Here is a 24,307-nt window from a genome sequence, read left to right as displayed (position 1 = left end):
GAGCTCCTCAACATTTGGTGATGAATATCTGCGTTTGAGATTGCATATAAGACATGTGAGCCTTTCCCCGCCCTCAGGAGTGCTGATTATTGTTTTCTTCTTACAATTTCGTTAGAAAGTGTGTGCTCTTAGTTTGCTTTCTTCCACTTTGTTATCAACATAGTGACCTAAAAGTAGTGTTTAAATGCTTGGCACATCTAAATTTTACTTAATATCACCCTGGCTGTATAATTTCATTGGGTTTGGTTTTTATTTTTTTCCCCTAATACAAGTCACTGAGTACAAAAGTATATACTATAAAATGTTTGTAAGTTCAAACTGTAGTTTCTTTGGCAACTGCAACTAATTACTAGTAACGGAAAGCAGAGACCATGAAGACAGGTAGCTTAAGAAAAGCATAATTATAATAATTACAATGTGTTCATTCTGTGGTAAACAAAGCTATTTAAAATTTGCAAGTTCCCATGAGAATTATTACATGCTGGATGTGTTTACATTGATGTTGGTAATGACCAGAGCAGTTGAAGCGACCAATTGTTAGTACCTGGCATTTTAAAAATGTGCTTTTGCTCACTTTCCTGAGGATGATTGGACTTTGGTTTAATCTTGCCCTGACCACTCACTGATAGTGGCTGGTAAATTTAGGCTGTTTTGGGTGAAAGGAGCAAATTTCCGAGCTGGAAGCTTTTTAAGAATTCTGTAGACATCCTCTTGCCAGTTTGCAGTATTTGAAATGGAAAAAGCTTACCAACAGATCCTTGTAATTAGGAAGGAGATTAGCTACTGACTGCCAGATTCCAAATCAAGAGAGTTCTTGCTATGATTCTGTCAGCATCTTGAATTACTCCTAGAAGTGTACGGGGGAGAAAGTAGAAACCAACAGGTGTAATACTCCAAGATGTTGGGAGTACTGTTCAGGCAGTGCTCTACCCCAGAGTCGAACAGTCAATTAATGTTCAGGATTTGTCCCAAAATAGAAAGAGAAACACAAGTCTATAGCACTACCACCTTATTCAGTCACTGCTCCTGAAAACCCAGTGTCCGCCTTTCTCCTGGTCTCCCTGTTGTTCGTTAGATACAGTGCCAAAACTCATCTTGGGATGAGTCTGAAGCCAAGTAGCACAGTAAGAAATGGCCTAGAGTCATTTTGTACACTCACAAACTGGTACCACAAATCTGTTCTGCAAGTAGCATTTTTATTTCTTAATGGAAATTGAGAGTGGAGAGTACTTGGTGCCAGATCCTTCTCTTGTTTTAATTTGGGGTGTCAATTTTTCATAGAGTTTCTGCTAGTTGACTTGCTATGGCTAGTGCAAAAGTACTTTTGTAGCATTATCTACATCAGCAGTTACTGTTTTGGGTTTTTTTTTTTCTCCTGTGGAAATTCACTTACCTGAGTTTATCCCTTAGCTGTCAGGAGACTAACTAGCGTTTGAAGACACCCAAATTAAAGTTGACTTCTGTACAGTCTTGAGAGAAATCATGATCATTTTGTCATCATCAAAACAGCGTGACTGATGCTGCTTCTTTGTGTCTTACCAGGTATTATTACCCAAATGTCAGAGACCAGATGGTCGCCAAAGGGACCTTGCCTTTGTCACGGCTGTGTGCCATGGTGACTATGCAGCACCGTGAAGAAATAGGGATACAGACTTTTAATCTTCCATTGGTCCCCAGGACTGATTCCTCTGAGGAATTTCATCTGCGCTCTTCAGGTAAGGAAGGCTTGTGGGTTTTCCCTTTATATTTAAAAGTGAAAGTCTGTGTATTTGCTGCCAAGGGAAAAAAAAATATATGTATTTGTGCTGGAAACTGGTACCAGCCCTGAATGTTTTTCCTCCAGCTTTCACTGTCGCCATACCTAGTGAAGAATCAGTGATTAAACGTGAGCAACCCTCACACTCCTGACATGTTTAAAAAAGCCCTCCCTGTGTATTGAACAGCTTAGTTGCCAAATAAGCCACAGTCTGTAGTTAAGCATCCCACGTAAGGTAGGGAATGGGAGGTCTGAAGAAGGGCTGTTTATGGTACGTGGTGCGGGCAGAGATACCTTTCTGTTCTGCTGTGGTTCTTTCAAAAGATACAAACATCAGCTCTGGGAAGGCCACCGAGGAAATCTGAGGTAGCTTCTTGGAAAAAATGGCCATAAAAAAGCTGGGGCTGGAGAGGGAGTTCCGTATGCTTCAATTATTTTCTTAATAGGCTAGCCACGTGCGGCAGCAGCTGTCTCTGAAGATATTGTCACTGCAGTGCTATAAAAAAGATGCGTTGAAATACTGCAGTAGGATATTTTAAAAGTATTACAATGAATGCACGCATGAGGGCGCGGCTGGGTTAAACAGCCTCTCCTAGTTTTACTATGCCATAAATTTCCCATAGAGAAGAAGCCATTAAGACCATCTGATCTGACTGCCGGTAGGTCAGGTTGTGGGATGCAGTCCTTAAAATTTCCTTCTGTGCCTCCTGTAACAGGCCATAACTTCTGGCTGAAGTACAGCATCTTGCACAGTCAGTCTCAATGGATTTCATATGGAGTCGGTTTTTTGCATTAATAGACTAAGTTTTGTATTAAGAGGTATAACTAAGTATTGATTGTATTGGATGTAGCTGTATAAAAAACTGACCGTTTCTTTCCTTTCTTTCTTTCCTTTAATCCAGGCTTGCTAGATGTGAGTGTGAGATACCAACGATCCATGAAAACAGCACCAGGACTAACTGCTCAAGTTGTTTCTCTTTCTGTACAAATACACAGAGCAGCTGGTTTGCAAGCAGCAGCTAGGTAAAGCCTAATTCAAAAAGGAAGATTTTCTCTTAAAATAGCTTTATCTGGAGGCAGCAGGCTGAGACGTTAGATTAGAACAAATTGTAACTAGCCAACTTCCCATCTGCAGAGACTGAGATTCAAACTGGGTTCTGATCAGAAGTGAAAATAACTTTACAAAGAACATCAGTGGTTAATTTTGTCCCTTAAGCTGCAGTACAGCGTGGTAGCATTCATTCTGCAGAAGGCTTGAGATTGTAAGGGCACATTTTTCTACATTTCCATGCTTTTCTACACCAAAGGCTGATACAAAAATTGGCTGATATAAAATGGTACCTATTTGGGCGTTGGATCTTGGTGCTGCTGATGCTATTTAAAAGCCAGCTGAGATTTGTTTTCTTGAATTTCACTTTGGAAATATTGGTAAACTAACTACTAAATGAAACATGTTCCATTTCACCAGAAGGCTGCTGCTCTAAGTGCACGGTATCACCTGAACTTAGTTCCAATATGTGATTTTCAAGAATTAAGAAAGAATGGGCTAGAAGAGACAGAGTCAATTCCATAAGAGAAGGATGGCTCCTGTCATTCTAGAGCAGCGCTCCCTGACCGTTTCTCAGTGTTGCTGAGCTCCTGATCCATCTTAATTCAAGCAGACTCTGTAAGATGAGGATTGCTGCCGTATGGTGCTTGGAGAAGTTAAGTAGAATGACCTGAGACTCCTCATCCTTCAGGTGTATGACCCGAGTAATACCCGGGTCTGTTTTACTTGTAAATAATTCCATCTGCTAATTTCACCCCATTTTGCTCCTCAGTACTAGTCTCTAAAAATAATTTGGCTTGGCCTTTTGCTTCCTTCTGGAGCAGGTGTCCTACAGCTTTTTCTACAGTATGGAATATTTTTAAAGGTGCTGAGTACTTTCACAACCACTTTGGGCTCAGATCCTGACAATGATAAGAGCACAGCCACCAGTGATGGACCTTGTGATAGTTACTCTCACCATTTCATATCTGTTCCTAGTATGTTCAGATGAAAAAAAATGGTGAAAAATAATACGCAGCCAGAACCCGCATGTTTTGACTTACAACATTCACTGTTTTGTCCAGTCTTTTCACCATGAAGCCTTGCAACCTTTGCTTTAATTGTGTTGGTTCCTAGATTCCTTGTATGTTATATTCATTCTCTTTCTTCTTTTCTTTTTACATACTAAATGAAGAGCTGTGGCACAAAAGAACCCTTCAGTCCAGTACTATGCGGGTGTGGGAGTTAATGCTTATGTCTCTGTGCACCTCTCCTTCCTACCTGAGGCACAGAGACGCAACACACGAGCTGTGGCTTGTACTTTCTGCCCAGAGTTTGAGCACCACGTCGAGTTTCCTTGTAACCTCGTCATTCAGAAAAGTAGCGGAGAAGCCTCTTGTCTGGGGGAACTCTTGCAGTCTGCCAATATTGTCTTCTCTATCTACCATCAGAGCACCAAGTCGGGTAAGGAGGAGAAGTGATTACAATGCCTGAATGCTGCTGCAGAATCATGGAATCATAGAATAGAATCATCGAATCGTTTAGGTTGGAAAAGACCATTAAGATCATCCAGTCCAACCAGTAACCTAACACTACCAAGGCCACCACTAAACCAATTAAGGGGAGAGTAATAATTAATTTAATGTTTCCTGCCTTGGTGGCTGGATTATTTTTTAATGAAAGTAAAACTAGAATAGAATCACTAAGGTTGGAAAGGATCTCGAAGATCATTAGTCCATCCGTCAACCCAACATCACCATGCCCACTAAACCATGTCCCCAAGTGCCACATCTGCCCGTTTTTTGAACACTGCCAGGGATGGTGACTCCACCACCTCTCTGGGCAGGCTGTTCCAATGGCTGACCACTCTTTCCATGAAGAAATTTCTCTTAATATCCAATCTAAACCTCCCCTGGTGCAACTTGAGGCCATTTCCTCTTGTCCTATCGCTAGCTACTTGGGAGAAGAGACCAACACCCCCTCCCTGCCCCCTCCTGTCAGGCAGCTGTAGAGAGCGATCAGGTCTCCCCTCAGCCTCCTCTTCTCCAGGCTGAACACCCCCAGCTCCCTCAGCCGCTCCCCATCAGCCCTGTGCTCCAGACCCTTCCCCAGCTCCGTTGCCCTTCTCTGGACACGCTCCAGCACCCCAATGTCCTTCTTGTAGTGAGGGGCCCAAAACGACACAGCATTCCAGGTGCGGCCTCCCCAGCGCCGAGTACAGGGGGACGATCCCTGCCCTGCTCCTGCTGGCCACACTGTTCCTGATACAAGCCAGGATGCTGTTGGCCGCCTTGGCCACCTGGGCACACTGCTGGCTCATGTTCAGCCGCTGTCGACCAACACCCCCAGGTCCTTTTCGGCCAGGCAGCTTCCCAGCCACTCTTCCCCAAGCCTGCAGCGTTGCGTGGGGTTGTTGTGACCCAAGTGCAGGACCCGGCACTTGGCCTTGTTGAATCTTGTAACGGAGGTTCAGAGAAATGATAGCTTAAAATCCTCCAATGATCCTGTAGCAGATAGGCAGGATTCTTTTACAACATAACATGTTGTAGAATTATTTTATAAACAAAAATTACCTAGAGATGACATTGTTTTTTACTCCTGGGGGAGAAAATGCAGGAGTGGCATGTTGTTAGTGTAACTGACCACTAGCTCTCCACTGGTTGCTTAATGTTCATCTGTGGAAATATTCCCTAAAAGTTGCTCCAGATTCAGTGTTTGTGGAGCGTGTGTCCTGTAATGAATGTGCACTGGCTATGCCTACAGACCGGTTTTCTTCACACCCCTGTTTCTCACAGATTTTGTCCTGATATGGACTGGGCCATTTGTTTTGACTTTGTCCTTTTTACGTGGGTTAAAAGTGTTTTCAGAATGCCAGCTGAGCTATTTGCTGTTAAGGCAACACAGCTTTCTTTCAAAGGCGATACTGTCTGAATCACTTTTAAATCTTGCGTTCCAGTTCAGTGTATTTGCAAAATGATTTCTTTTTCAGCCACTGAGACATCGGCAGCTCGGACATCAAGAGATTATCTTCTTGGGACAGTCACAATTCCAACCAGAGACCTGCTGAAAAGAAGATCAGGTAATACAACAGCATTATGCTGCTGACATGCTGGTTAAATGCTATAGTAATTGCTTAAAACAATTTTCATTCCCATTTTTGGGGGGGTTGTTTTGTTTTCTAGACCAAAGTTCTCTCAGACATTGCACGTGCCTTCATTAAAAATCCTGTATTAGAAAACTCATATAAAGGTTGTTGTTTGAAGGTCAGTTTTCAGAGTGTAGGATGTATAGTAGCTGAATGAATATTAACCTCTATAGTGTTTTATTCAGTGCCATTTATTTTCTACCTTAAGGTGAAAAGTCCAAGAGTAGTAGTGTCCAGTGGAGGACCAATGATTGCTTTTGAGATGTCAAAGCCTGAAACAAAGGCTTAGATAGGTTAGAGAGCAGTTGGATTAACTTTTTTTAAACTAGATGTAAAATATCTGCTCTATTTTACTATATATAACACTATATAAAACTATAGTGTTAGTTTGTGATGATAATGTCTTGTAATAATAATGTTTTCGTTATCAACTTGGTTATTTCTGCTTTAATCTCAGTATAGTGCTAGTTTTCTCCAACATGAAGTTTTGGGTTTATTGTTAATGGGAGAAGAGGAGGAAAACACTGAGAATGCCTAATTTTATAACTGGAGATTCATGGGGTATAGTTTTGTTGTAAAGTGAGTGTTGTTAATGAAATGGAAACTAAAATGCCTTTGGGATCAGAACTACCGGTGAGGTTTTCTGATTTCTAACAGTTTGCTGCTTTTTCAGGTTAGAAATAATTTGAGAAATTCCAAACTTTCACAAGAAAGAAACACTTCAAGTACTGGTCCTTGACTAATGACCAGAGAGCGGAAAATTCTTTACCGATGTTTTTAAAAGGTAGGATAAGTCTAATTAAGATCTTTTCTCCTGAAGGTATTACAGGCTGGTACCCCATTACCCTGTCTGAAGATTTAATGCCTTCGCACTGCACAAACGTCATGCAGGCCATTGTGGGAGGACTGGAACTTTCTGTTACCTTTGCTCATCAGGATGACAGAGAGCGCATTCTGGAGGCCGCGAAGCTCTTAGGATGGAACAGTGAAGAGAGCCACGAAGACAGCGTGGACGATAGCGATGAATGGGAGCAGAGTGCCAATCCAGCGATCGTGACCATCTCAACTCCAAGAGTATGGCTGCCAGTCCACTGTGTGCTGCTTGCAGGCCAGACGCACCTAAATAAAAGCACTTATTGCTATCTCAGGTATAAGCTGTATAATCAGGAAGCCACCTGGACTTTGCTTCGGAGGCCAAAATTGAGTGACGACACAAAGAACGTTACAGTGAACTTTAAGAAACCCAACAAGGTGACTCTCAGAAGGAGCCAAGGACTGCTTTGGTTCCTCAGAGAGGAGAAATTAGAAATCCAGGTGTGGTGGGCATATGGTAAAGAAAATGATGTGGAAAGACCACTTGATACAGATCGGCTTATTGGATCTGCCTATGTCGACCTGGCAGCGTTAGCGGAGAGGTCAAGGACAACACTAAGTGTTAGTGGTAAGTTCCTAAAGACCATTGTCATGTTTCATTCCTCTTTATTGATGTTTTAGTTTGGTTACTTCTCTAGTCGCTTTAGGCAAAATGTTTACAGCTTTGTTTTGTCCTTTATGCAACATGCGCTCATCTCCTCCTTTCACTGAAGATAAACAAAGTTAAAATGCTTGCTTCTCTGAATTCAAAACTCAGCAACTTTAAATGGGTGAAAAATTGGCAGTAATGATCAGTAATTAGCCTGCGTGGATTGGTGAAGACTGTTTCTTCAGAATTACGGATTTGGCATCATGGTAGAGTGAGAACGAGTAGGAATAATGTCTCTCAAGGAGGCTGAATGCCTGCAGTCAGAGCAAAGGACTAGACACCAAGAAGGTCATGGAAACTTCTGCTTTGTTCGGTTCCTTAGGTTTCTGTCATCTACGTGGTATCCATCAGCCACCAGCTTGCAGACGGATTTGTGCACAGGTTATTGGCAATTCTTCAGAGTGCGCTCAGGGAAGGGAGAAGGAACAAGAGTTAAAACAAAATTTTATGCTGCATATGTATTGTATTTTCCATATATGTGTATGAAATTATGCAGAGGCACTATTCCCAGGACTCTACTTAAAATAGTAATCTGAGCTGCCAGTGGGAAAATGAAGGTGTACCCAATCTGGGGGATCGGTCACCTGCTTTTCACCTTTACAAGCTGATACTTCTAACGGTGCACTGGGTGATACCTTGCACAGAAATTACACTGAAAACCAAAATTCATTCTGCTGGTCTGATGTGAGAGCTTTACTGTAATGAGCTGTACCAGATTTTCTCCAAAATCCTAGTTTTAATTTGGCTTGTTTAGCTGTTTGTTTGCAAATTTTCTTACAGGGGTTTATCCGTTGTTCAGATGCAATGCTGCAAACCTAGCAGGAGCTGCTGTACGTGTTCACATCGTTCTCTCTTCCACTTCTGCTGCTCTGCCCGGCAGACTTCACTGTGCTGAGGAGTACAGCAATAGTGAAGATGAAGGCACAGAGAAAGCACCTGATCTGAGCCAACAGGTCTCTGAAAATCAGAGTCAGAAACTGGATATAATAAGCTCAGAAAGCACCAATGGCAAACCACAAGAAGACGACGTGATGTTTCTGGAAAACACAGTTGCTGTTAGTATCCTTGTAGAAAGAGCAATGCATCTAAGTTTAAAAGGTAACACCACCATCACCACCCTTCTTTTCCTTTCTTTTTTTTATTTTTTTTTCCCCCAGGATCTGTTCATAACAGGTACGGCATGGAGCAATTTAAAACCAAATCCTCAAATGCACTCCGGCATGGTGAATGGATGTGATGGGTTTTGAGCTTGGCCTTGTAGCGTTGCGACCCTGAGAGCATTGCGTCATTGTATAAGTCCAGGGGAAGCAGGAGGTTGAACTATTCAGCCTATCTCTATTAATAAAATCCAAAAATATAAATAATACAGCGTTCACTGTTACAGATGACAGCTGAATTCTGAAGTTAAGCGTTATCTGAATAACTTAACCCCAAGACACTCATATCTCAAAGGCTCTTGCAAATTAGCATTTTTAGCATGTAACCAATTTGTAAAGCTGGCTTACTCGTGCTATCTGGAGACCGCCAGACGCAGCAGTGAGGAAGGGCAGCGGAAGGGCAGAGCAGTCTGAGCTCACCCAGGCTCGACACACTGCTTCCCGCTCTGTCGAGTGGGCATTACAGTTCGGTGGCTAGTTGCTACGCTGAGGGTCACCGAAGAATTTTAAATTGATGCTAAGCGTATTAAAATACGCCTCCCTAGCAGGTGATGTTTGGTTCTTGATGTGCGGCGGTGTAACGCACGCGGTGAATTTGCAGGTTTTTGGAGCCTTTTGGTTTTCCCTCAAGTTGCAGTCTGTAAATGAATCTCTTGGTTGAGTTAAACCCTTTAAAACACATCAGGTGCTCTACCCTTCACCTTGGGCACCTCTAGCACTGCATGACTTGATCACTTTGTGTTTGCTCAGCTCTTGGAGCGATTGGGTCTTGTTTGGGCCGTTGCACGCTACCTAATTAGAAATAGGAATATGGAACTGACCCGAGGTGAGTCTACTGGAAACGTCTCTGTTAAGATCAACTATTTCACAGTCCAGGTGATGTGCCAGAAAGGAGCACTCGGCGTTTTATGGCGTGATAACACAGCTAAAAGAGTCAAATGTAAGCCATGATTTAAGTGTAAGTAATTCTGATACATACGGAGCCCCACAGATGGCTTTTTTTATAATGATCCTGTCATCTTCTGGAATTCGTAGTCTTTGGAAACCTGATGCAACATTGTTTGCTACGGCAAAGTTTTTGATGGGATAAAGGAGGTTTCTTTTGGTGGCGTACACTGTTGCAATATTTCCATGTTTGAACAACTTATCATTTTAGAGGATTTTTAGAAGTAACTAACTGAGAGGCAACTGATACCCTGAAACAAATGCTCTACAAGCTGGTTTCAAGAAGAATTTTCATTCTTCATGACAACAGTTTCATTATTATTTTACTGATAAAAAGGCTGGAATACATTGCCAGTCCAGTATGTTATGGATGACAAACTTCCTGCAGTTTTGGAAGAATTACTTAAGAGACACAATTTTCAGAAATTTGAGTGAAGATACAAAATGTTTCCCCAAGCCTCTTCATATGCCTCGTGGTCTGAAGTCAATTTTCCTGTTTTCTTTTTCTTCATCTTCCAAATAATATAAAGAAATAGCCTAAATTTCATAACATTAGAAAGGAATTAAATGAATTCTATTAAAAAGCAGAAGTTCTACAAAATGTGGACGTTCAGGCCAACAAGTCTTTTCTCTAACTTAGTTCTGTTTTGAGCACTGTTTTGAGCAATATTAGAACAGGATTTTCCATGCATCTTTTAAGGACTGAAGTCACTTTAATCTGCAGTTGCTAACTTCTTCCTGTCATGTTATGGTTGGACTTGATGATCTTAAAAGTCTTTTCCAACCTAAACGATTTTATGATTCTGTGATTCTATGTTTTTCATCTTTTTTTGTACAGTTCTCGCATCCCTGGGGGATAGATGTCTGTTCATTTTCGTCTATCTGTGGTGGGTTTTTTTAAAGTTAAGCTTCACCGCTAGCGAACGGCTGCTGGTTTGGCAGGCGCGGAGCCCGATTCTCTCCCCAGAGCAGCTACAAACCAGAAGCGCAGGAGTGCAAGCTTCTCCATGGACCTCGCTGGGATGGAGGTCCATGAATTTATCAATCACTGTCTGTGGGGCTCCGTATGTATCAGAATTACTTACACTTAAATCGTGGCTTACATTTGACTCTTTTAGCTGTGTTATCACGCCATAATTTTATCAATTCATCAATTTATCCCTAGCAAAAGGGAAGGAGTTTCCTTTCCCACTCCTGGCTTCTCTGCCAGGATGCTCCTTACAGAGACTTGTCGTATGGACAACTGTCCTTTCAGAATTACGTAAAGAACATATTTCCAGCAACCCTTCAGCCATATAAACCTTAGTTTATAAATTAATATTTCTAAGTGTAACTTCTTTGCAAGGTTCAGGCATTGGGAGTTGCTAGGCTAAATCAGGCTCTGTAAGACTCCTTTGATTATGGCTGACCTTTCTTAATTAGAGCCAACAATTCTTTCTGTCACAGGCTTTTCTTTTCCTAGAATTAAAGCAAGCTAAGACTTGAGCAATGCTGGTTTTGCCTTTGACTACAAAGATTGATTTTAGGTCTGCCTTTACATGCAGGAGGTGGTGAGCTAGTCCAGACAGGTCTTGCTCATTTCTCTAAGCTGAGCTCACATTGCCCACGTCTGTGTTTGAATTGTCATATCTACGGTCTTATCAAACTGCAAAGAGGTTTGTGTGGCACGTTTTAGCTGAAGTCACTGTGGATATTGTAAAACAAAAATCTTTTTCTCAAGCAAATCCTCATTGTCAAGGCATAAATGAGCAGTAACTCAGTAAGTTACTGTAAATCAGTCACATTTGATCATATTTTCACAGAGAATCAGACTTCAGGGGAAAAGAGAATTATTTATACTTACATCAGCTTCATACTCATCAGTTTTGATTATTCTGGCCAGCAAGGTTGTGGAAAAGTCCGAAGCCACATGCTGAGTCCTTGGAAAGCAGAAAGGAGGAAACAATTTGTAATAACTGAGCAGTAGTTGGTTGCAAAGTCTGATCTTGTTTCCCCTTGGCTAAGTCCATTTCTCCTAGCAGATTTTGCCAGCTACAAATTCACCATCTGAACAGCTCTGTAAGCAGTCAAATGCTACTACAGCTTTACAAGCCATGATACACTGCAGCAAATTAATCTCACTAATGTGAACGTGACTAAAAGGGTCCAAGCCTGGAGGAAGGGTCATGTACAGGAGGGAGGAGGCCCTAAGGATCTCTCCTCCTTTTTGGGCTATAATTCAGTGCAAGTGATTGTATCATTTCTGCCGTTTTCATTCAACAATCTCTAATCCATAACATCCAGCAGCACCTGGGGAACACCTAGCTCCATCCCTTATTTTGACCTTACGTTCCTCTGATGAGAAACTATCTGCCTCTAAATGCAAACATACCTAATTAAGTCAAGCTAGTTAATTCATTATCTGTTTTCTCACAAACCTTTTCCCCGGTTATTTCAGGATGAATGAGGGAGAAAATGCTGATGGTTCCAGCCCTGAACTATGTTTACGCAAGGAGTCTTGTCAAGGTTTCACTGCTGCATTGCAGAGTGAATGCCATCCTCGTTGCTTAGCTTGGCAACCACAAAGGTCTAGTTTGTGCATCGATTAAAAATGGTATTTCCTGAAGCTACTTAAAACCAGTTTCAGCAAAGCCTACCTGCTGCCCCATGTATAGCTCCCTAGAGTAGGACATGAAGGCAATTGATTTTTCCCTCCCTAACTCTGATAGAAACTTTGATGTTTTGGCCAAAATGTTAAGGCCTCATCTACGTCAGACTTTCTTCTCTCAAATTTCCTGCTGGTGCAGTAGCGGGGCTGGCGGGAGCACATGTGCGCTTAATAGTGACCGGTATTTTACTTTCCATGTGCTTTATCCCTGGCCAAAGCACGTACCGTGGGAAAATACAGGGAACTGTGATGATCTAGCCGTAACATAAACTCCCACTTCTGCAATGGGTATGAAAGCCGGTGGGAAAAGTTGGGAGGGAAGCCAGCAAGAATTTGAAATAAAATTGTATATACTGCTTTTTCCTCTGTATTTAAATCTTTGTAATAGATGAGAGTGGTACTCGTTTCGACCTTGCGGGGATGTTACGTTTCTCTGTTTCAGTCTTTCTGAGATGAACTAATAGAGGCTATAAAAAAGTTTATTAATCCGTGGGTATCGGTAACACCGGCTGTGCATTTTCTTACTCAGTCAACACAAGTGAGCTTCCTCTCAGCAATCCAGCTGTTGAGTCAAACTACTTTTTGTAACACTGGGTATTTTCTACGTTTGCAGCTAGGATTGCCAAACGCTGTGGTCCAGCATGGAGGGTAGATCAAGCACCGGTACAAGGTCCTGGGGACCTGGGTTTTATTCCTAGCTTTGCCTCTGACTTCTCAGATGAGCTTGGGCAAAAGGTTTTTCCGTTTCTTCCTTGAATATTCCAGTTTCTGCTCTGTAAAAGGTTCCCATAATATTTGCTCCCATTGTAAATATAAAGTATTTTCAGCTACACCGATGAAAATGACTATTTCCTAGATGGTGAATTTATTTGTTAATTATCGTTTTTTAATTGCTGAACTGCCTTTAGATTTTTTTAAAATTATTAATAACAAATCTGTATTTAATTCTGTATAAATTTAGGGAGTCCTTTGACAGAACGTGAAGTAACAGCACCCAGTAGCTGTGTATCATTCGCTGTGGCTGGTGCAGATGCTCCAATAACCACTTCAGTAATAGAAAATACAGACTCACCGGTCTGGGACTTTCAGCAACAAGCAAGGTAAGCGATGTGGACTCGCACAGACACCCTTTGGATCTGACAGCCAGGCTGGGTGTGAAAAGGACATACCCAGTTGCGAGGGGAGTGGTTTTCTACTTAGCAGGCCTGTACTCAGCTAAAAACGCTTGTTTCCATGCTTTGCGATCACCACGTGCTGATACTGGGTGAAAAGTTGTTTGAGGAGGCTCGGTCTTAAAGCTAACGTGAGAAAGGGCAGTTTGACGTGCGCGGAACCTTGGCTGCGTTGTATTTTGCCTTAAGACCTTGGGTGAGTCAGTCTGTTTCCGCTCACCTGTAGTTTCCCCGTCTAGAGGAAGGGGCTGCTAATTGCTAAAGGACTCTTAGCAAGGTTAAGTAAGACTTGATCCAATTTATTGGCTTTTTCTGTATGTTTTACTTTGTTTCATGCTTAGAAATTATGCCCTGCTTCAGGACCAGAGCTCTAAGTTTGGATTCACCTGCTGAAACTTTATATATCTGGAAGTTAGGTTTCTGTCTCAGAGCTGTTCAGCCTTGGCTTCCTCTGCAGTCACTGGAGAGACGCAGGCACCTCCAGACGCTGAGTCACTTGACCTGTGTTAGAGACCCATCTTAAGACAAAATTCCCTAAGGATACCTATTTATCTTCAGTGACTGCCAAAATAGCATAGGGAATGTAGCTTGGACTTAGATATCTGAGCGTCAGTTAGAGCAGATGAATTGACTGCTCCAAGGAACCTTGGCAGATGAAGTCATACATGGTAATATTCAGGAATAAACCTGGTTTTGCAGTCTCGTGGTTTCCCCAGTGTTTCTATACCAGATTTTAAATTAATTCCAAAGCAGTAGCCAAAAGCATTTTCTAAACTAGGCAGAACAAGTCTGTTACAGGCAACAAGAAAGCATACTGAATTTATTTTGTCCTGTATCAGGAATACTGTGGCCAGCAGGAGCAGGGCAGGGATCGTCCCCCTGTACTCAGCACTGGGGAGGCCACACCTGGAATGCTGTGTCCAGTTTTGGGCCCCTCACTACAAGAAGGACATTGGGGTGCTGGAGCGTGGCCAGAGAAGGGCAACGGAGCTGGGGAAGGGTCTGGAGCACAGGGCTGGTGGGGAGCGGCTGAGGGAGCTGGGGGTGTTCAGCCTGGAGAAGAGGAGGCTGAGGGGAGACCTGATCGCTCTGCAGCTCCTGACAGGAGGTTGTAGTGAGGTGGGGGTTGGTCTCTTCTCCCAAGTAGCTAGCGATAGGACGAGAGGAAATGGGCTCAAGCTGCACCAGGGGAGGTTTAGATTGGATCTTAGGAGAAATTTCTTCACGGAAAGGGTAGTCAAGCATTGGACCAGGCTGCCCAGAGAGGTGGTGGAGTCCCCATCCCTGGAGGTGTTCAAAAAACGGGCAGAGGTGGCACTTTGGGACATGGTTTAGTCTAGTCTACCCTGAATTGGTTTAGTGTGGACTTGGTAATGTTAGGTTAATGGTTGGACTGGATGATAAAGGTCTTTTCCAACCTAAATGATTCTATGATTCTATGATTCTGTGATCACAAAATGCATGCCAATATATACCAGTGCCTGCATAGGAGTGGGCTTTTCTGCCAGACTGCTGAGATGGGTTTTTGGCTTTAGGGAATTTGTAATATGAAGATGAAACCATTGAAAGATTGATAGCTGAAGCTTAAAAAGTTTTATTTCAGAGGTTGCTTATGCTCAGAGTCATATCTGAGCTGTGCTTCAAGCAACTTCAAAGCTGTTCTACATTTGACACTTCAATTTTCAGGGTTTTTCTTTCCAGAAATCAACTGCAAATATTACAGCTTTCAACCATAACCCCAGTGCTTTGCTGTCACTGTATTATTCAGTCATGAGATAAACTATATTTCTGTTTCTTCATGGTTTTATTTAAATATTTTCTTATTTTATTTATTTTAAATTTACAACAAGAGCGAGGAGAGGGAAATGCTTCTTGAAAAAGCAAAAGCCAAAACCACGTAAAGATAGTTATGCTTTTGAGGGCTCAATGATTTGGGGTTTTGTTGTGTTTCCCCCTGCCCCCATCATCCCAGAAGGAAAGTGGTTTGTCTGGATAGATGCAATGGCGTTGAATCTTTGGAGGCATTTTACTGCGCTTGCTCTTTTTTCCTACTTTGCATAACAAATTATGACTTCATTCTTAACAGATTATCCAAAGAACTTCTGCTGGATCCTCAGCAAACCTTGGTCTTCAAAGTGTGGCATAAAGCAGGTAAGGTTTGTGGTGCAGGACTGAGAGGAGTGTCTTGTCTGCATCCCTTTCCTTGGGTGACTTGTTTTTAATGCAAGTAAAATAAATTCTATTGAGTAAATTGGAGAGTAGAATTGTAAAGATATTTTTTGCCTTGATGAGAAGAATGCTGGAGATAAATATCCATTGATTTCCTGCCCCTTATCGTCCTTCTTTTCCCCATTAATCATCTAGCAATGTTTGGTTCCATTTTTAGTTGACAGTATTTTAAAGGTAGGATTTTCCCAGTGAAGGAAGTTCTTTATTGTGTCTTTCATATGCTGTTTGTTGTCTCTGAAGTGTGGTCAGCCAGTTGTAATCAAATACTTTTATAGTGGCATGGATATATTTTAACAGTTGCTCCTGTATCCAGTCTCAGCATTCACTGGGGGAGTTGAAGGCCTTGGCTTTCAAACCTAACAACATAGAAGCTTTTTGTAAGCGTTTTTATTGAACCTGCTGTTTATTCTTAAGTGATAAAAGATGCTAATAGTTCAAACTTGTTTGCTTGTTTTGTTGATAGCCCAGATCGTCCAATATTTAATTGGTACCAAGCAAGTGCAAAAATCTGTGTTTGGTGTTGGGAAGACAGCCCTACTTCTTCAACAATTCAAACTGCTAGGATATGATCTTTAAAATACTGTTTGTTTTTTTTTTCTTTCTGTTTACATATTAAAGTTCAGCTGACTGATTTCTTGCTTCAAAAATAAACTTCCTGTGTAACTCAGCCTTTCTCTGTATAATACAGAGTACTGTGTGTACACATTGATTCTCCTGCCAATCCCTCTCCCTGCCCTGGTCTTTCATTTTCTCTGCAGGGACATTTGTAACTGAATGTAACTGCTAAGGTAATCCAAATAATATGCTTTTCTTGGATAGGGTTGTTTGTTCTGTACTTCAGATAAATTTGCAAGACAGAAAAGCCAAAATGTCGCACAAAAATGCAACAGTGTAATGACAAATCAGCATTTTTGAAAGTTTTGGCAAAGTCAAAAGGGAAGAAACAGGAGTTTCTGAAGTGAGAATGCAATTCCGGAGGCGGAATGCATTTGCTGAGGTCCCCGGATTGGCTGCCAGGTTAATTTTTTCAAGTCTGATTGTCTCTTATGTCTAGCCCATTTTAAAGCTGGATGTTTTTCCCTTTATTACAACCCTTGTTTAACTAATTCTTCCGATTAAGTATTGCATAGGGTACATAACCCTCAAGTCCTTTCTTACACCTGCAGCAAGCCCCTCACCCTGCTGTGAATTATCACCGATACAGGTGTTCAGGTTAGTAGCAGCTGCAATAGGGCCAGCTGTTTTGCGCAAATCCATAGGGAGGAAGCTGGGTTTATTGCTTGAAATATTTTTTTCCTGCTTCTCAGTCAGGCACCGTAGGTCTCTTAGTTCGAAGCGTGTTAACAACCAAAATCTTAAGTCTCATTTCTGTTGCCTTAAACTCTATTTTCTATTTCCTCTGCTTTTTTTTGTTCCACTCTTTACTTGCTCTTTACCTCATGAGAGCTGTCAGCTTTTAAACCATTTTTTCAATTTTATAAGATGTCTTTCCCTGTAAAGTCTAGACATATTTCAAGGGCTGTATAACTGACTGATTTTAGCATTCCTGAAATAGTTTTGTTTACGTGCGGTTTAAATTAATACGTGCTTTATATTCTTCTTCCCCAGAGACTGAGCGAGTGATCGGATTTGCATCAGTGGACCTTTCTCCTCTTCTTTCTGGCTTCCAGCTCGTGTGCGGGTGGTACAATATTACCGACTTCGGTGGACAGTGCCGAGGGCAGATCAAAGTAGCAGTTTCCCCTCTTCAAAACATAAATAATCTCAAAGAAGAAAGGCAGGCGAGGATCCGGACCCAGCCAGCAAGTTCTTCAGTACGTACTTCAGTTTCCTCCCCTGTGCGTATCTGATTATTCCTAATTCTCAAGCACTGGCTCTGGGCGTTTCTGAAGTAATGAGCAAGCATAGCAAATTCAGAGTACTGTAATGGATCAGTCTGTGTAAATATACCAGAAACACTTAATTCCTCGTTTAAGAATGCTGCTCTATGTTTCCATGGTAGCTGCAGGCCAACACTAGACTCATTCAAACCTAGGTTATGATCATCTCCAGTGGCTTCACTCTGGTGTTGCTTTGTGGGTGTTTGGGGTTTTTTTTTATTGTTAGGAGAATATTCTGTGGTTTTGGATGTCTGGGAGCCTGGCATTGTTCTGCTTGCTGCTTTGGGTGGTAGCTGATGCCCAAAAATATACTGTAAATTCAGCCTTTCGTTGGTTAGGAAATTTCTAATTTGGCAGAAATCTATTCTTCTGGAAGATTTGCCGTTTCTTGTGTGTGTTTTATTCTCTAGACTTTCCTACTACGCTGGGGTGTGATATACACCTAAAATGGAGCCCCTATACCCTACTTTCCGTCAGTTTACTCTTCAGTAGTGTGGGGGGAATTAACAAATGTTTCTGAAAGAAGAGTGGTGTTAAATGGTACTTCAGCTCAGTGCTGGAAAATCCTTTGAAAATTTAAAGCTATTTAGAAAACTTAAGTTCTGGTTTGCTAGCTCAGCACTTTAATTTCTCTATTTTCTTGCTGTGGAAGGTTCATGTGCAGTGTTCCTGTGTATTCTAGGCAAAACCCAGCCTTCCAACATCTCACAGTAATGCTACAAGCCTTTCCAAGCGGATGTCGAATACCTTGTCAAAGGAAGTCGGTGTTCCTACTCGAGAGCGGTAAGTCATCTGGCTGTCGGTCATTTTAATCATTTTCAGGGCTCAGAAATCTCCCTATCTGAAGCCTATTTACTCTGCTGAAAAGAATACCAAGCCCTGGCAAAGGTCTTTCCCTGTGTTTGGACTTAAAGATTACACCAAATTCCCTTTGGTGGCCCAGGAGATAGAAATCCTGAGACAGGTACCTTTCTGCAAAAGCCAGGTGTTCTTTTTCTTCTCCCTGATGTTTCTTTTGTTTCATTACACCCTTCTGCATTAGGATTCACATGATGCCATTGCTAAAACTGGCAGATACTTCTTCCAGGCCTTTGTAAGAATAAGGGTTGTGTTTGTGTTTATTTTTAATAAGGATAATAAGCGTAAGTTAGAATAGAGTATTACTGATACATCCCCTTTCTTTTACCGTCACTCCTGTCCATGGCCGGTGAATGACAGCTGGTGAAATTGTCCATTCCAGGACTAGGACTGTCAGATATCCTGCAGCAATTCCTGCTTTCTGTCCCTTAAAACAAGCACCGATGTTTATATATTTAATTAGCAACATGTGAGAGAGCGTTTTAATTCACAGTTTGTTTCTTTAGCATACGTAGGAGATGATACTTTTCCTGTATGTGTCTTTGAAGTTTAGAGGGGCCATGGGCCACCATTATTTGGTCTGAACGGCTGGCTTGGCAGCTCCCAGCAGACACTGCAAATTCCCTATCATAGAATCATCGAATCGTTTAGGTTGCGCAAGACCTTTAAGATCATCCAGTCCCACCATTAACCTAACACTACCAAGTCCACCACTAAACCAATTCAGGGGAGAGTCACAATTTCATGTTTCCTGCCTTGGTGGCTGGATTATTTTTGAATGAAAGTAAAAACTAGGCATCATTATGGTTGGAAGGGATCTCTAAGATCATCAGTCCAACCATCAACCCAACACCACCATGCCCACTAAACCATGTCCCAAAGTGCCACCTCTGCCCATTTTTTGAACCCCTCCAGGGATGGGGACTCCCCCACCTCTCTGGGCAGCCTGTTCCAATGCTTGACCACTCTTTCAGTAAAGAAATTTCTCCTAATATCCAATCTAAACCTCCCCTGATGCAACTTGAGGCCGTTTCCTCTCGTCCTATTGCTTGTTACTTGGGAGAAGAGACCAACACCCACCTCGCTGCAACCTCCTGTCAGCCACACTATTAACCAGTGCACACAGGGTAGTTGCAGTTTATTTTACTGTAAATCTGAAACAGTAAATGCCATTCCTGATGACATTTGAAAGAGTTAGTTTCATCCATCGGTGGCCCTTTAATGAATTTAAAGATCTCGAATATTCTTCGTTGCCAGACTTTTCACAACTGGAGATTTCAAACTGTTTTCCGTTGTTAAACGTAGGCCTGTTTCTAGCAGAATTAGTCCCCCTGGAATACGCACGCCTCGTCACGAAGAGCATATGCAGAATGTGCGCAGATTTCATGAATCCCTGCAGCAAGCAGAAGGGAACGCGCACCGGGCGGCAAAGATGGACTCGTTATCGCTGTCATCACGCGCTTCTCTTCTAACCGCTCTCAGGTAAAGCGGAGCTATAGCCAACAAGGTAACGCAAAGCCTCAGGTTTGCAAAGCAGAGCTTGAGACTGAAGAATTCTTGCATCCAATTTTAATGGAAATGTAAAGGAAAATATACAATTACTGATGAAGAGGTATCAGAGGGATACCAGTGTAATTTACAGCAGGATGAGATGAGATTGGACAAGCAGGGACTAGGGGTCAACTCTGCATTAGGACTGAGGCTCCAGGAATGCTGTGAGTCTCTGAAGGGAAACAGCAACAGCAGTGTTTCCACATCTGGATTGAATGCTTGGCTTTATCCATCTTTGTACATCTGTAACGCAACACGCACTATTAAGCCAATAGTTCTCTGTGTTGGTTTTCACAGATACAAGAACAAGCCTATAAGCATTTTCACAGTGCACGGAGCAGGATGTCCTTTCCCAGCAGGATGCCTTTCTCCTTACTAGAAGCACTTTTCTTTTGACTAGATTCTAGATTGAAATCTGGTATAAATTTTAGGAGAATAATATTTATTATCTGAAGGAATATAGGACTGAAAGAGACTTTCTGGGTCATTCCATCCCTTCCCCTGCTTCCACAAGCAATATATCATAAAATCCCTAGATCTTAAGCAGGTAGAAATCCTCAGGTTTTTATCAAGTTCAGTCATAAAGCCAATTAATATTCTTGGCTTTATGACTTCTATTGGAAGGTCATCTCAAATCCCAACTCTTTTGATTAAGTAAGTTTAAAACTAGCTTTTTTTTTTTTTTTTAACTTCCAGCCTAACTTTCATAGCTAATTTGGCATTTGCTCTTGAGTGTCATCCTCTTGCTTAGGCAGAGCAACCTCAACACTTACCTACTGATCTGTTTTTCAGTAATAACCCTTAATCTTGTATTCGCATATTTGCATGCTGTTGACTAGAATGATACAAATAAAACCAGTCTGCCACAGGCTTTTTTTTTTCCCCCCTCTTACCAAATTTCTTACCACTGCTTACAGAAAAAACTTGAGTGAGCTGGATGAGGTTCAAAGATACTTCAGTCAGAAGCTGACCAAGTCTTTTCCTGACTTCGGTTATGGTAACTCATCCAAAGCAAATCATGAGGAGCGGGAGAGCGATCATCGGAACTTGATGAGGAGGGAGGTGGATCCCAACGGATGCCATCTTTTGGAAAAATCTAGTCAGTTGGTGTCTCAGGTCAGCAGCCTAATCAATGGTAAGTTGTCACTTGGTTTGGAATTTTTTTATTGGAAGCTGCCTTAAAGTATCTTCAGATTTCTCACGTAATCAGGACCAGTGCCTGGTGTTGGTAATCGGTGTGCGTTGGTCCGTTGGGAGAACGCTTCAGAGAGACTTTCAAACCCCTGTCAGCAATGATAGTGTTGAACTGAAACATTCAGAAGGAAGATTACGTGGGAGTTAAGGCCCTCTCAAGGTAGCCTAAATTCTACTTAAATTTCAGTGTCTGTTCAGTGGAAAAAGGGAGGTCTTGCGGAAGAACAATTCACAGAATGGTGCTGAGCTGAGTCTGTGGTTCTTTGCTAACAGAAATTGGCATCACTCTGTTTTCAGGTGAAATTTATGCCCTACGATGAATAGCTAAAATAAGGCTGTTTAGGCTAGGTAAGACAAAGTTCTTAGTAAGCAGCTTCTTTTCTGTTTATCACATTCAACACATTTCCTCTTTTAGAGGCATCGGTACGATTAATTTTCCCTATCGTTAGTGCTGTTGTACGCAGAATGACATCCTTAATAAGGACAGAGTACAACACAAGGGAAGGAAGCCGTATCTCTTTGTCCACCTTGTTTCCAGATGTATATTTTTTTCACTCTGCCTGGCATTTCCAACAGCTCCGTTACAACTACTCGTCATCTCAGCACTAGCCTGCTTGCTGAGTGCAGTTAATTTAATGTTAGCTTAACTGTTCACTAATCACTGTTAGCATAAAACTCTGATCTCATACCAGAGCGGTGCTGTGAGTAGCAAAATGACTAGAAAATCAAATCCATGCTGGTGCTTTTAAAAGAATTTATCAGAGTAGAGAATAAACTGTGGCTCGGAGCTCTGCCACTTGAAAAGCTATTCTGTGCTGTTTCCGCCTGTGGCTACCTACAGGGAAGCAGCACTTCCAAGAGATGGAGTTGAAGGGCACATTTCCATTACGCCAGAATTTGCCATTCTTGTATCACCACCTTGATCTTTTTTTTTCTTCTTCTTCTTTTTCTTCTCCCAGGTTTTGCCCTTTTTCTTCCCCTTCTCATCTTTATTAATTGGTTTTACTGCTTCTTTACATGGTCTCCTCTACAATCTGCCTCAAACTCTTCCTTCTCCTTTTCCCAATGTCCTCCAGCATTACCTTTTAGCAAGACATTTTCTCTTGCCTCGGAGTAGCAGTAGTTTGCCATTTAACCTAATACTGACAAACTAATTTCTCAAAGAATGTGAGAAGTGACTGGTTAACTAGGAACCAGAAATAAGTGATTGTGGCTTTTTAAAGAGTTTGTAAAATCCCCAGAGATTTTCAGGATTGCATAGATTTTATTAGTATTCAGGCTTCTAATCCAGTCACCCTTTTTCAGAGTCTGTGCTAGGAGCACAGGCAGCATTTTGTTTCCAGACTTTATAATTTTACCACCAAAACTGAGCAATAGCCCTGAGTGAACTTCTGGTTTACAAATATTTAATTAACAATTGTCTGTCATTTGAGTCGAGTTGCTAAATTGAACTGAAAACTGGAGAATATCAGTAGCAAATCTGTTTACTGGGCCCCTACACAAAACTGGGGAAGGTATGAGAGAAGGTGGTTAGGTTATCCAGCTTTCCTGTCTAGATTATTCCTCTCGCCTTCCCACATGGTCTGAACTGTCCAAACTCTTTTTAGCCACTCCAAGCAATAGGTATTTTTTCATTTGTTTTAGGTGTACTCTGTATATCAGAGTATTTTCACTGTCCCTTTTTTTTTTTTCTTTTCATTGATGTAGGTATTTCTAGTTATTTCCCAATAATTTCATCCTGAACATTTCCTTTTTCCCTTAGCATTTCTGTCCTTCTCCTGGCCTTGTCAGTATTGGGTAAAGAGAGCAGAATGGGATCGCAGCAGCAGAATGTTTGACAAAGCTGTGCATGTTTAACTCCTAACCATTCTTGCATAGATGATTTTCCGCAAAAAGCCCAAATAAATCAGATAAAAGGGGAATTGTTGCTCTGTGCATTTACTGATGCTGTTTTCTACTAATCAGACTTACAGACTATAACTAAAAATAGTAAAGAATCTTCTAACATGCATCAAGACGACGGCAGAAAGCTGGGTGCTGCGCATGTGCCCAACCAAAAGGATGAAGAAGCCAGAACTGACAGATGTCAAGGCCAACTTGAGTTGGACTCACCCAGCGTTTGCAGTGACACACAGCAGCCGTGCTCTTTTGGGAGATCCGTGTTTGAGAGACACATGTTGCATGAATTTCTAGAGCAAGCTGTCCCTGAGGGTGAGCTTCCTTTGCCAACAGACTACAGCCAGGAAGGTGAAGGTGCTTTTGCCATCCAGCCGCACAGCGACGAAGAATACGAAGAAGACGTTATAGAACCACGAACTCTTAATGAAATAACAACCGTAACGGACAAAACTAGTCCCTGGTCCAGTGTGCTCTCAGAAGCGGAGCAGGGTGCTGACCAGCAGCCCATAGACTTGGGGCCTGAAGATCAGCACTTGGTGGACACGGACTGTTTGCGAAGAGGAAACAGCAGACGGAGCAGCACCTTCTCCAGCGTACTACAAGGCGAAAACCAAAGCATGCTCAGCGCCCTCAGCCCATGCGTTAGCCTCCACGCAGACGAGGGCAGTCCTTGGGCAGTGACAGAAGGCTTTCAAAGCTTGAATAGTGTCACAGAAACAACGGAGAAGGATCTGTTTCAGCCTACTTATTTGTCAGAAGTGCATCAAACAGCCACTGGCCTTGTAGAAAATGGAAATTGTGACTGGGGTAGAGCATTTAACACTAAACCATTAGAGCAAAATGTAGAGTTTCATGCAGCCTCCAAAGAACTACTGGCATTTCCAGGAGATGGTGGTTTGACCAATCCAAAAGCCACAGAAGGAGAGAAGGAGGAAAACAGTGAGGTTGTAAATGAAGATCGTCGAGACGAGGAAGAAAGTGGTTCCGATGAGATCTGTGTGAAGAGTGTATCAGCCCAAGCAGGCTTGGAAGGAAACAGTGAAAGCTTTTCTGATGACAGTAGTGAAGACCCACTGGAAGAGTCAGAAAAGTCCGCCAAACCAAAAATTGTTTTGTATCCTTCTTTTTTCTTCAACACACATTGCATTCAAGGAGCATGGCCTGTTTCTTGGTTAGAATCTCACTGGCCTCAGGAAAGAAAAATTCCCTGTGTGGAGCTCTTCCCTGTAAAATGAGTCTAGAATTGGTGACCTGGGGAGGTGTTAGAAGACCCCGTTACGTTGTGTTTCACACAATGTAGTGATGACGTCCTTGCCATTTGTAAC

General features: G+C 42.1%; 1 protein-coding gene across 1 annotated transcript in view; it reads left to right on the top strand.

Moving 5' to 3' along the window:
* The window catches only part of C2CD3 (C2 domain containing 3 centriole elongation regulator), a 56,323-nt gene that overhangs the window by 22,108 nt on the left and 9,908 nt on the right, over positions 1 to 24,307 (top strand). The window contains exons 19-31 of the mRNA XM_075723123.1: positions 1,543 to 1,715; positions 2,659 to 2,779; positions 3,979 to 4,247; positions 5,773 to 5,862; positions 6,749 to 7,369; positions 8,231 to 8,548; positions 13,161 to 13,299; positions 15,458 to 15,522; positions 17,209 to 17,414; positions 18,163 to 18,263; positions 19,644 to 19,820; positions 20,807 to 21,024; positions 23,049 to 24,096. Coding sequence (XP_075579238.1) covers positions 1,543 to 1,715; positions 2,659 to 2,779; positions 3,979 to 4,247; positions 5,773 to 5,862; positions 6,749 to 7,369; positions 8,231 to 8,548; positions 13,161 to 13,299; positions 15,458 to 15,522; positions 17,209 to 17,414; positions 18,163 to 18,263; positions 19,644 to 19,820; positions 20,807 to 21,024; positions 23,049 to 24,096 — 3,546 coding nt within the window. The remainder of the gene's footprint in view (positions 1 to 1,542; positions 1,716 to 2,658; positions 2,780 to 3,978; positions 4,248 to 5,772; positions 5,863 to 6,748; positions 7,370 to 8,230; positions 8,549 to 13,160; positions 13,300 to 15,457; positions 15,523 to 17,208; positions 17,415 to 18,162; positions 18,264 to 19,643; positions 19,821 to 20,806; positions 21,025 to 23,048; positions 24,097 to 24,307) is intronic.

The sequence above is a fragment of the Pelecanus crispus genome, chromosome 1 (assembly GCF_030463565.1).
Source record: "Pelecanus crispus isolate bPelCri1 chromosome 1, bPelCri1.pri, whole genome shotgun sequence".
Lineage (NCBI taxonomy): Eukaryota > Metazoa > Chordata > Aves > Pelecaniformes > Pelecanidae > Pelecanus > Pelecanus crispus.
Note: the sequence above shows the minus strand (reverse complement) of the source record. Positions and strands in the feature narration are given on the sequence as shown.